The sequence below is a fragment of the Canis lupus genome, chromosome 13, assembly GCF_011100685.1.
Source record: "Canis lupus familiaris isolate Mischka breed German Shepherd chromosome 13, alternate assembly UU_Cfam_GSD_1.0, whole genome shotgun sequence".
NCBI lineage: Eukaryota > Metazoa > Chordata > Mammalia > Carnivora > Canidae > Canis > Canis lupus.
The window spans coordinates 38969150-38981858 of record NC_049234.1 but is presented as its reverse complement, the minus strand read 5'-3'; the positions used below and the strand labels follow the sequence as shown (position 1 = coordinate 38981858).

Below are 12709 nucleotides of genomic sequence, written 5' to 3'. Positions count from 1 at the left end.
AGCCCTGGTGGCTCAGCGGTTTAGTGCTGCCTTCAGCCCAGGGCCTGATCCTGGAGACCAAGGATCAAGTCCTATGTCGGGCTCCCTGCATGGAGCCTGCTTCTCCCTCTGCCTGTGTCTCTGCCTCTCTCTCTCTCTCTCTGTGTCTCCCATGAATAAATAAATAAAATCTTTTTTTTTTTTTAAAAAGAGTGGAAAAAAAAAGTAAAAAAAAATAAAAAAAATAAAAAAAGGGTGGGTTTGGACCTGACAGTACCAGGGGCTCACACTCTCACAATGTGACCTGGACTCTCTCCAATCCTCCATCCTAAGTGCTCTGGGGGTGACCCCATTCACAGACATGGTCTCTCTCACTGCATCTGGAGCCTCCAGCAACTCCAGGCTGGCATCCCCTCATTGTCTAGTCTACTGGGAAGCGTTTCTCCTTCCCTTGAGTTCCAAGAAGTCACAGATTTAAACATCTTTGGGCTTGGGGCACATTCTCATCCTTGAAACCATCTGAGCACCCAGAGGATGGAGCATGGGATTGCCTAGATTTGGATCATACACCTATCTTCAAGATGGGTGGAACACAGGGTCTATACTCTGGAACTCTTTGGTTGGGAGACAGATGATTTTATTGCTCAGTAAATCAGTGAGAGGTTTGAGGATTATTCCACAGCCCAGAATCCACATTTGGCATGCTTTCTTGAGGCCACAGTTCCTGGGTTGTACACGTGGCTCTCCAAGACCATGCAGCCTCAGGAAGAAACTACCCGCTGGGAGACATGGTTGGTCCTATATTCTTGATTCCTTATGAATATGCATGTCAAAAGTTACACTATAACTGGGAGGCCAAAGGATTGCAGGGCCAGTGTGTGGTATGGTTATTCACAATAGGAATATATTCACAATGTTTGGAGGGTAAGAGGTTGTAAGGAAGGAGGTATTTGTCTCAACCACACAGGTGTTGGGAATAGAAACATCCCAAAGGGCTGTCTACACAGCTCATGGACCTGTTAAATCCCCTAGTAACTGGCCATAAGGGTTGTCAAGACCCAGGCTGGCCTGAGCTGGAGGACCACAGATGCCTGCCTGGATGGTTGGAGGCCAAGGACTGTCCTTTCTGAGACCTGACTGTCTAGTGCTGATCACTCAACTAGGACGGAGGATCCAGCTGTCGCTAGGAGAGCAGCACCAGCCCACAAGAATAGACTGCCCATGGTAGGTTTTCTGGTAACCCGTAGGCCACTGCACCCAGTCCTTTATAAAGTCACACACATCTACTGCATGCCCCCATGGGTCAGGTCTTTGCTGGAAACTTGGGCTGCCTAGGCAGAGAGGAGCTGGCAGATGGGAGGGTAGAAGGACTGCGCATGATCTTGAGGCCTTCCAAAACCCTCATCTGGGGTTAAGTTGAATTTCAAATAGTGACCAGGAAGATACTGCACTCTTCTTCTATTACAGCCCTACATTGAGAGCGAAAACCCAATGTTCCAACTTAATCGCTAATACAAATGTGATCAATGGTGAGTCCTGTCCATCCTAGGCCCAGTTAGAGGTGAGATAGAGGATAGGGAATAGGGCCGCTTACGCTAAAACCAAACTCTGACCTAGACACTGACCCTGACCCTGACCCAGGGGGTGAACAAGACCCTGACCCAAACCCTGACCTGAAACAGAACCTGACCCAGGCTCTGACAATGACACTGACTCTGAGCCAGACCCTGATCCTGATCTCAAGCCTGCCACTAGTATTTCCATTCCTTATCACAAATATATGGATGTGGGGTGGCTCAGCAGTTGAGCACCTGCCTTCTGCCCAGGGCGCGATCCTGGAGTCCTGCTTCCAGCTTCTCTTTGGAAGAAGAAGAGCCTGCTTCTCTCTCTGCCTACGTCTCTGCCAATCTCTGTGTGTGTGTGTGTGTGTGTGTGTGTGTGTGTGTGTGTGTGTGTCTCATGGATAACTAAATAAAATCTTTTTTAAAAAACCCAAATATATGGATGTGAACATAGTTTAAATACATAGTTTATTTTTCCAACTGTTGCATATCATGAATGATCCTTATAGAATTTTGTGTGCACAATATAATTATTCCTGTCTTTTTACAATTGAGGATTAGGGATTGAAGTGTTCTTGCATGTAGTTTGCATCAAAAACACTTCAGCTTTGTTTCTCGTTGTAATTGTTTTATTTTTCAATTTGACTTTACCTTCCATTACACAATGATACCTTTCTTCAGCATCACCTGCACTTGGGGAACACCCAGATTAAAAGTAGTGCTGGAAAAAAAAAAAAAAAGTAGTGCTGGAGAGGAGGCTTTCTTGAAGAATAACAGAAAATATCTAGCATAATATGTCATTCTGAACTATGGAAACACTCAAAGAAGCTGTCTCAAAGAAGCTATTTTCAAATACATATATTACAGATCATGTCATAATTAGATGAGGACTTTTTATCAATTACTTAAATATAAGCGTTGAAACCTGAAACATTCTTCAATGGTAGCATGAGCCTTGGGAATTTAGCAAGGTAATACAGGGTTCATTAATTAAATATGAAATTTCAAGTGTTAATTGTGACATTTGCCTTTTGCTCAGCACTGAGATTTTATTTTACTCTTTTAAAGATTTTTAAATTTTATTTATTGGAGAGAGTGTGTGTGTGTACAACTGGGAGGAGGGGCAGAGGGAGAAGCAGACTCCCTGCTGAGCATGAAGCCTGGCACAAGGCTCAATCCCAAGACTCTGACATCAATGACTTGAGCTTAAGTCAGACACTTAACTGACTGAGCCACTGAGGTGCCCCAAGATTTTATTTTTCTTGACTAATTTTCCCAAACATGGGTTCTGATTTCATTTAACTACTCTCAATATATAAACTGAGGGTTCTTCTTGCAGGTACTTTAAAAAGCTACAGATTTCTAGTCTGGAGGAAAACCTTAACTCTTGTCCAACTATCAGATGTTATAACTACTGTGATATCCCTCAGAGCTATGACAAAATACCTCACCTGTTATTGTTCAGACTCCCTATGGGTCTGTATGCAGGAAAAACTAGGTCCCAGGAAAATCTCCCTGAATCTCTGCTTTAATGATAGCCCTTCTAGTCCATGTGGGGAAATGCCCAACCAGACAGCCAAACACCTGCAGCAACATCCCTCCCCATCTCCCAGGGGAGAGCCATGTAATTACAGGTAAGGTTTCGTTATTCAGTCATCATTTATTCATACATTTAATTAATTCACCTAATAATTCCTAAAACTTAATAATTCCACTATGTAATCAGTAAATTATCCATTTGCCTTGGAATGCCCTCACGATCCACCTTGCCTGGTTAATTCCTACTCAGTCACTTTCCATCTTGAAAACATCGCACTTGAACAAAATTTTCCTTGTTGATTTAACAAATCAAATGAGGCTACCAAAAATGTTCTGCAAGGTTTTGATGTCTCATAAATGGCAAGATTCAACAGGCTGAAGAGACCTAGGAGCTGTCCAGCTACTGAAAAATATGCTACATGACACCTAAGAGCAGCCATGGATCCTTTAAATTACAGTCAAATGTCTCTTTTGTATAAGAAGTGATAGGAAAAAAAAAAAAGAAGTGATAGGAAGCCCAGAGTAACATCAAGAGGGTTAGATAAACAAGCTTGAGGCTTAGTAAGCCTCCCAGACATCATCCAGATCACACAACAGAACTGGCCTCCAAACTGTACAGGAAATTAGTGCCACCCCAAAACCCTATCAATAGCATCGTTCAGAGACGACAACGGGACAAGGACACTACCACACTGCTGTCGGTAATAAATGAGGGGAAACTGCCATCTTATGGCAACTAAAGTTGACAAAACAGTTTTGTTTTTTATTAGGACTTTATATTGTTTAAACTTACAGTAGACATTCACTTGGGGGAATAATAAGTTAATGTATATTGTCCCAGTGAAAGTAAAGGTAAATATATTTTAAACTTAGGAAGATTTGCAACTGGTGATTTTGCTTTTATTCTTTTTTGATGTAATAGGAAATTTTTCAAATATAGTGAAGAGAATGGTGTGATGAATGCCATGTACATATCATTTAGACTCAATAATTAGCCATATTTGCTTCACATTTTTGTATTGTAAAATATTGTAAATTACAGACATAACAACACTGCACATGTAAATATTTCAGTATGCACTTCTAAAAATACCAACCAGTACAATTTTCCACAGAACTACAATACCATTTCTGAACCCAATAAAATCAACAATTCTCACACATCATCAGTATTCGGTCAGGAGGGGTTTTCCAAAGAACAATTAACATGAGAGGGCATACTGAAGACATAACCAGGAGAAATGAAATTTGCAAGTCTTAGAATCTATTATAGTATCCCTATGAAAGACAACAAAATAAATACCTCCCTGTACACTGAAGAGAAATAGAAGAAATATTTTTGTCCATAAAATTATCAGGGAATGGGCAATGTAAACTTAAAACTATGCATGAAGGACCTTCCCCATAGCTATGTGTAGAAATATGTCCAAATGTTCTGTGACTGTTTTGTTGGTGGGAATGTGTTAAGAATTACTGAACCTGAGACATTACACCTCTGTTTTCTCATAGATGCAGACAGACCACTGTGTGAAGTGTCCAATCACTATGCAAACAGTAAGAGAGGTTGCCACCCCCCAAAGGTGTGATCAGATAGGTTTTGGAGGAAAGCTCTGGCCAGCACAACTCTCTCCTTTCTTCTCACAGCTGTGATATTTGAGGGCTTTGTGCAGCTCTGAGTCGAGGTCAACAACAATCCCTCAGCTACATCCTCCTCATCTCCCTCACCCTGTGCTCCCTCTGCTCCTTACTCTTCATTGGCCACCTGCATCCACTGGCAATCACATTTAGTGTGTGTACTATAGGTCTTTCCACTGTTTTGCCCAAAACTATCACTGTGGTCACGGCTTTCAGGTTCACGTCACCTGGGAGGAAAATGAAGTGTGGATCAGTGTCATGGGGCATCTAATTCTGGCATTTCCATCTGCTCTCTGATTCAAGCGACCCTAATCTGGCTAGGAAGGTCTCCTGGCTCCACTAACACATACACTCTGAGTCGAGATATTCAATCCGTTCCAAAATTCTACCAATCTTTCCCTACCAGGTGTGCAGTGGATCTCCTTTTACATTCCATTTCTCAAACCACTTCTCTGTCACCAAGCTTTATTTTATTTTATTTTTTTTAATTTTTATTTATTTATGATAGTCACAGAGAGAGAGAGAGAGAGAGAGAGAGAGAGAGAGGCAGAGACACAGGCAGAGGGAGAAGCAGGCTCCATGCACTGGGAGCCCGATGTGGGATTCGATCCCGGGTCTCCAGGATCGCGTCCTGGGCCAAAGGCAGGCGCTAAACCGCTGCGCCACCCAGGGATCCCTCTGTCACCAAGCTTTAATTCATTTTCTCTATTTTCCTGTTACAAAAGTCTTTCCCACACTCCAGTCTTGAACAAGTCTTTCTACTTTTCCCTCAGCATTCCTAAAGGTTGGTTTACAGCTTTATGTCTTCTACTCCTCTGGAATTCACTATCAAGAATTGCAAGAAACTAACATTCCTTTCTAAGGAAAACAACAGGGAGAGGGCTGAGTGTCACCTGTTTCTGAAGCTCCCCCTGAGGGCATCCACATGACCAGAGGCGGAGGGACAACTGAGCCCAGGACTCCAAGGGCAGAACTGGAGCGATTTTTCAGGCCCAGGAGCCGGGCTTTTGGTGAGTCCCACAGGAGTGGTACAGCAAGCAGGCAAATTAGGCTGGGGACTTCTGGATAGCCACAGGATACCTGGGGCATGTGCAGTGGCATGTGGGCATTAAAGGGGCTTCCAAAACCTCAGGGGATGCCAGCGTACCCAGTACAGGCACTCAGGTGAGTGATACACTTCCATTTTTCAGGAGACAACACGACTCAAATAAGGGGAAGGTTTCAGTTTTTATTAGGACTTTATATTGTTTAAACTTACAGTAGACATTCACTTGGGGGATGATAAGTTAATGAATATTGTCCCAGTGAAAGTAAAGGTACACATATTTTAAACTTAGGAGGATTTGCCATTGGATTTTGCTTCTATTCTTTTTTGATGCAATAGGAAATTTTTCAAATATAGTGAAAAGAATGGTGCTACCAGAAAGAATATAGTCCACCAAGAACTGAGCAGGTGCTGATCTTTCTTTCTCTTCTTTCTCTTTTCTTTCTTTCTTTTCTTTTCTTTTCCTTTTCTTTTCTTTTCTCTTTTCTTTTCTTTTTTGTAGAATAAATGATCATTGTCCAGTGGTATTTGTGTCAGACATGTGGGTGTAGCTCAAAGAACCAAACTAGGAAGAACCAAACATGAGCTGTGGAGCCATGGAGCTGGTGTTGAGACCATCACACAACAGGGCCTATTGCATAGACCAGACCACTGAGGCCTGAGAGCAGTGCAGGGAAGTCAAGGTCTCCAGTTAACCTCATCTAGCACCACCCACACCCACCCCATTTATAGATGGGTGAACTGAGGCCAGGGTAAGGGGTCTGACTTAGCTGTGCTTTCCCAACATGCAAGCCATGTATGAAATAGCACCAAGAACAAGCTAGGTATAGGCTGAAGGAGCATCCTGAATAGAAAAATAACCTGAGAGGAAAGCAGGGTTGATGGTACAGAGACTCTTGTCTTCAGATGATTCCTGTTTCCCAGTCTCCATGTACCATGTTCTCCAGAGTCCAAGATCTCCTACAAGTGGACTTTTAGTGATATCAGGATTGAAGCCCTTGAGGAAGGATTGATTTGATTATCTCAGGAACAGACAAGTCAGCAAGGTAGGAACAAGAAAAGGGGGCCACATCAGAGAAGTGGTCAGGAGCCTAAAAGTGTGCAGGCCCCAAATGGGACCTTTCACATATCTAAAGTACAATAAAGTCACTAGGTCAGAGAAACAGGACTCAATATACGTGCAGAATCACTGGCTGCATTGAACACACAAGAGGCAAGAGTGATGTATGGATACAAACCCCTGGAGGCTCACACAGCAGTCAGGGGAAGAGCCAGGGCCAGGACTAGTATGCCGAGCAGCAAAGAGAAAGCTCCAAATATCATAGATTTAGTTTGCAGACAAACCTCCTATCAGAACACATGTGTGGGAGGAAAGCAAGAAAGGATAACACAGGTCTTTGGCCTAATCAACTAGGTGAGCAGTATAGCTATTAACTCAAAAGCAGAAGACAAAGGAAGATTTAGGGACCAATCAAATGTTTTGGACACGTCAAGTTTGAAATGCTCATGAAACATCAAAGTAGAAATGCTGAGCAGGCAGGCTGGGATGCAAGCTTGGGAGACACGAGCAAAGGACAGCACCACAATTGAAGAGGGGGAAAAGGCCACCTGATTCCAAGCAAAGGAAGTCCTGGGAGTATCTCCTGCAGCAGCCAAGGTCCGGAGAGGTCATCTACTGAGGGTCAACTCAGGTCTTCGGCCAGGATTGTTAGGACAAGAAGCTCTCTGCTCCTAAGAAGAAAGCTTGGCCTTCTGGGAGCTACACTGGCTCCCTAGGGAGGACACATGCTCAGGAATGAAGGTAAAACAAAGGACCAAGCACCCTGGTGAGCCTAGAACCCAGCCAGGACAGACACCTGCCTCTTCTGTATTTATTTAACAGACGTTAGCACATGAATTCATTGATCCATTTTTACAAAAAATAGTTTTATTAGAGCAACATGATATTATGATATAAAGCACTACACCATTTGACACAAAGTTCTTTTATAAGTGAGCACCAGTGTACAGTTCTATAGCTTCCTCCGCGGTCCTTATTACAAACAGCTGCCTAACCTCAGCCTAAAGATGAAGTGCAACATTCTTTCTACAATATGCTGAACACTCACTTCAGTTTATTGTAGAAGTTTCCTAAACAGACATCCTTCTTGTCGCGGGATGGACATTTCATCTGAAAACTTACAAACGGTCTTGTGCTTATCTGACAGTACCCAATAGGCTGGTTCCACATCCGTCCCACAGCCATGGCACCAGATCCACTGGGCAGCCACGAACGGACTAACCTCACGTCTGTCCAGCAGAGCATTCCCGGAGAGGCTCCACACAAGACAAACCCCCACACCACCCAGGCAGGGGAAGTGTTCCAGCATGGAAGTCAGGCTAAAAGAAATTGAACCTGAACTCTTCATCAGGGGTATCCTGGGTGGCCTTGGCTACACCTGCCTGGCGAGGCCTGCAGACCCTTCCGCTCTTCTTTCTGGTGGCCTCACCTACAGGCTGCACCTGAGCCGCGCGGGCCGCTGTGGGGGAGGCGACAGAAAGTGTCGTAACAGAGTAGTAACCGCTAACATTACCCTGGCCATTCACCTCGAATCTCTTGGGGCAAATCAACGGATTCATTCCTCAAAATCTGAGGGTAGGTGTTGGCATCAAACCCCACCCAGAATCACTAAGACCGGCACCCTGAGTGGCTCAGTTAAGCTTCCGACTCCATGTGGGCTCAGTCACGGTCTCAGCGTCAGGAGACCCAACCTCTCTCCCCTGGCGCATAGTCAGTAGGAGGGTGCTCCAGCTTCTCTCACCGCCCCTCCCCCATCCCTCTCACCGCCCCTCCCCATCCCTCGCAGGGCCCCAGCCTTTCCTCTCCCAGCGCCCTCAGGCCTCTGAGCCGACCCACCCCCACCAGCCCTGTCACTCTGGGTTCCTCCGGTCCTGTCACCCCCTAGGCCCTTTCTCCGCACCGCCTGGGACCACCGGCTTCCTCACCTGCCCTGAGCGCCCGCAGGGCGTCGCGCCGCTCGGCCTCCATGCGAGCCCTGTAGTCCCCGAACAAGGAGCGCATCAGCTGCCTCTTCCGCGGCAGGGGGGTGCTGTCGCTGCGCAGGCTCCGGATCGCCCCAGCGGCCTGCTCTCCTGCCCGCAGCAAGAGAGGCCTAGTAACCGCCTCCATCCCGCTGACGGCCCCCGCGGCCCCCCCGCCCCGAAGGACCCCTCACTCTGTTTCGGACTCGGTCTCCGCGTCCTGAGGCCCAGCTCCAGCTGCTCCACGCACCAAGCCAGCTCCCGGGCCAGCTGCTCCTCCTGCGACGCAGCGAGGAGAGCGGCCGTGAGGCGGCGGCAGGGCGCCGGGGCCCGCGGCCCCACCCCACGGGCACCCGCGAGCCCCGCGGCGGCCGCCACGCCCTCGCCCCCCCGCGCGCCCGCCCTTCCCGACCGAGGCCCGCGCGTGCCTGAGCCTCCGCGCTCCGGGGCGCTTCCTCTGGGGCCGGCTCCTCTGGGTCCTTCCCGCCGCCACGCGCCACGGGGGCCCCGTTCCGGTTTTTCTTCTTCTTCTGGTTCTTGGCCGCTCCGTCGCCCCCACGTTGCTCGGGGCGGCCCCCGGGGGCGGCGTCACGGCCGGCGGGGGGCCCGGAGCCGAGGCGGGCTGCGGGGGGCCTCACGGCGGAAGGACTCGCGGCGCCGGGCGGCGACCCAGGGGCCCGGGGGCTGCGGGGCGTGCGGGCGGCGCCTGGGCTTGCGGCCGCTGCTGCGTCTCGGGCCTGGAGGAAAGGGGCAGCGCCAGGGTCAAAGCGGGCCGCGCGCGGCGGGACCCCGGCGCCCCCGCGCTCACTGGGCACCGCTCACCGCCATGCGCCGCCCTCGCCGCGGAAGACCGCGCAGCGCCCGAGCTTCCCGCCGAACAACCTCCTCCGGCAACGCGGCTGCGGCGCCGAGTTCCGCTGGGCACGGACGGGACGGGGCGGGGGGCGGGGCTATGGGGGGCGGCGGCGGGGCTGGGAGATGGGCGGGCGGAGGCGGGGACTGCAGGCTCAGGCCTCGCAGCGGCCGCTGGGACCCAGCGCAGGCTCCGAAGGGGCCCCCGGGGCCGTGTTCTCGCGCCACCTACTGCGTTGCAGGCACCGCTCAGGATGCTAGGACAAGGCCCTGCACAAGGGAACGCTCCGACCGCTCGCCTGGTGGGCGGGGAAAAGCCGTCCCAGAGAAGCGTCGTGAATAGCGGCCGAAACGAGGGCGAGCGCTCGGCGGAGACCTCCGGGCAGCAGCCCGCGCCAGGCTGGCGGGACAGGTTGGGTAGCGGGAAGGAGGCGGGGCAGGGGCCGCGGGGCAGGTCAGGGCGTTGGGCGAGCTCCGGCCGTGCAGGCGCCGGGGACAGGCCCGAGGTCCGCTTGATTGTCAGCGCGAGGGGAAGCCTTTGACACACGCTGGTCCGCAGAGTGCTGGGGTCTCACTCGGATGTGCGTTTGAAAGACCCCTCGGCTCTTGGGACGAAGGCCAGACGGGCGGGCGGCAGGTGAGGCTGGGAACGTGGAGGGATGCCCGAGACGCGGGGGAAGAGCCTGCGCCCTTGCGGGTGGCCTGGAGGTGAGCACTGCCGCAGGAGGACGCAGCAGGAGCCCGTCCCGGTCTGGCTTGCCCCTCCCCGCCTTCTGCCCAGGGCGGCCCCCCACCCTCCGGTACTACAGACCGGGTGCCTCCTCCCAGCCTGGGGCTCCAGGCGTCAGTAGACGTCCTCGGGAGGAAAGAGCCTGCAGCAGGGCAGGAGCCGGAGTGCTGTCCGAGGATTCCGGTCGGGGAAATCGGGGTACCAAGTGTCGTTTCCTGAGGCAACAGATGGGACGTGTTGCCTGCCTGGGCTGGGAGGTCTCGAGGGTGTCAGTTTGGTCATCACAAATAGTTGATCTATTATTTATTGCAGGGTAACAAGTTGTCACACAACTGAGCTGATCGAAAACAGTAAACATCTGGTACCGTTCCCGAGGAAATCTAGCAACAGTGTAGCCGTGTGATTCTAAGTCAGGGTCTCTTGTGACCCCTCTTGAAGGGAGGAATATCAAAAACCTTTAGACAGGGCCGCCTGGGTGACTCAGTGCTTAAGCGTCTGCCTTTGGCTCAGGTCCTGACCCCGGGGTCCCAGGGTCCACACCCTGGGCTGAAGGTGGCGCTAAACCGCTGAACCACCCGGGCCGCCCATTGAGGGCCATTTTAAATGGAAAAATCACCAAAAAGCACAAGAATGTAAAAAGTGTAGCATTGAATATACTATGAAAAGGACACTGGCTTACAGTATGAGAGCAGTGTCGCCTGCTCAACCTCAGCTGGGAACAGGTAAGTGTAGTGACCCAGAATTGTCATTATTCTGTGCATGTCCATGAGTGACTGTGAAAGGATCAGTATAGGTTTCGAGGGTTACAAGTAAATTTTAGCAACCAGATGAATTTGCAAATATGGAGTGCTCAATAATGAAATTGTATGGATCCCTGGGTGGCTCAGCAGTTTAATGCCTGCCCTTGGCCCAGGGCATGATCCTGGGTTCCCGGTATCAAGTCCCACATCGGGCTCCCTGCATGGAGCCTGCTTCTCCCTCTGCCTGTGTCTCTGCCTCTCTCTCTCTGTATCTGTGTCTCTCATAAATAAATAAATAAATAAATAAATAAATAAATATCTTTTAAAAAATGAAGATTGTATATATAAACATATTTGAAGGTTAAAGTCATAAAAATGCACATAACTATCATCCAGTTGAAGAAACAGAACATTATCAATGTCTTTCAGGACTTCTGCATGTGTATACAACATAAGTACGGATTTCTAAACAATACTGCCTAGTTTTGCATGTTTTGAACTTTACATACATTAAATCATTCTATATGTGTTCTTAAGTTTGTTTTTCTCAATGAATTTATGAGGATTATCCCTGTTGCAGCATACCATTGTACTTCACTGTCTTCAGTGACGACGTGATGATAATAAATATTCCACTGTATAAGGAAACCCAAGAATAAACACCTGAGTTTCTTATACTTTTTCTATTATAAACAATGCACTAGGAATATTCTTGTCTGTCTCCTCTGTTCAGGTATTTCTCCATATCTTGAGCAGAAAAGCTGCGTTATAGGGTTTTTTCACTTTCATTATAGTACACTTTGATGAAAAGAAATTCTTTTTTAACATCTGTTTTTGTTTTTTATTTATTTGACAGAGTGAGAGAGAGCGCAAGACTGAAGGGGGAGCAGAGGAAGAAGGAGACTCCCTGTTGAGCAGGGAGCCCAACACTGGGCTGTACCCCAGGACTCAGGGATCATGACCTGAGCCGAAAGCAGACAGGCAGGCGCTTAACAGACTGAGCCATTCAGGCGCCCTGATGAAAAGAAATTCTTATTTTTATTTTTTAAATATTTTATTTATTTATTCATGAGAGACACAGGCAGAGAAAGAGAAAGAGACACAGGCAGAGGGAGAAGCAGGCTCCCTCTAGGGAGCCCAATGTAGGACTCGATCCCAGGACCCTGGGGTCACGACCTGAGCCAAAGGCAGATGCAGATGCTCAACCACTGAGCCAGCCAGGTGCCCTAGAAATTCTTATTTTTAACAGTATTAAATGTATCAATATTTTACTTTCCCTCTTTACGTCTTACAAGCCTTTTGTTAACCTGGGATCCTAGAGATAACCTCCTCTGTTATAAATTTTATGTCTTTCCCTTTCATATTCAAACTTTTAGTCTGGAAGTGATTTTTGTGTCTTTCGTAATATAAATTCAGTTTTGTTTTTTAAAATATGCATAATCAACTTTTCTAACCTCATTTGTGGAATTGAGATCTGCAGGAATTGAGATCTGTTTAAAGTTCATTTCCACATTTGCATGGATGTAGGCATTTTAACAATATTTGTTCTTCTAATCCATGAGCATGAAATATTTTTCCATTCCTTTGTGTCTTCCTCAGTTTCTTC

The 12709-nt window shown here is 48.3% G+C and overlaps 1 protein-coding gene and 1 pseudogene across 1 annotated transcript; one reads left to right on the top strand and one right to left on the bottom strand.

Moving 5' to 3' along the window:
* Nucleotides 4659-5147, top strand: VN2R303P (vomeronasal 2 receptor 303 pseudogene; annotated as a pseudogene).
* C13H8orf33 (chromosome 13 C8orf33 homolog) lies at nucleotides 7666-9609 on the bottom strand. Its single transcript, XM_038555074.1, has 5 exons — nucleotides 9604-9609; nucleotides 9210-9518; nucleotides 8976-9060; nucleotides 8746-8892; nucleotides 7666-8279 (listed from the first exon to the last, which is right to left on the bottom strand). The coding sequence occupies exons 1-5, from the start codon at nucleotides 9607-9609 to the stop codon at nucleotides 8140-8142; spliced, it is 687 nt and encodes a 228-aa protein (XP_038411002.1). The 3' UTR covers nucleotides 7666-8139.
* Nucleotides 9610-12709: the final 3100 nt, after the last annotated feature.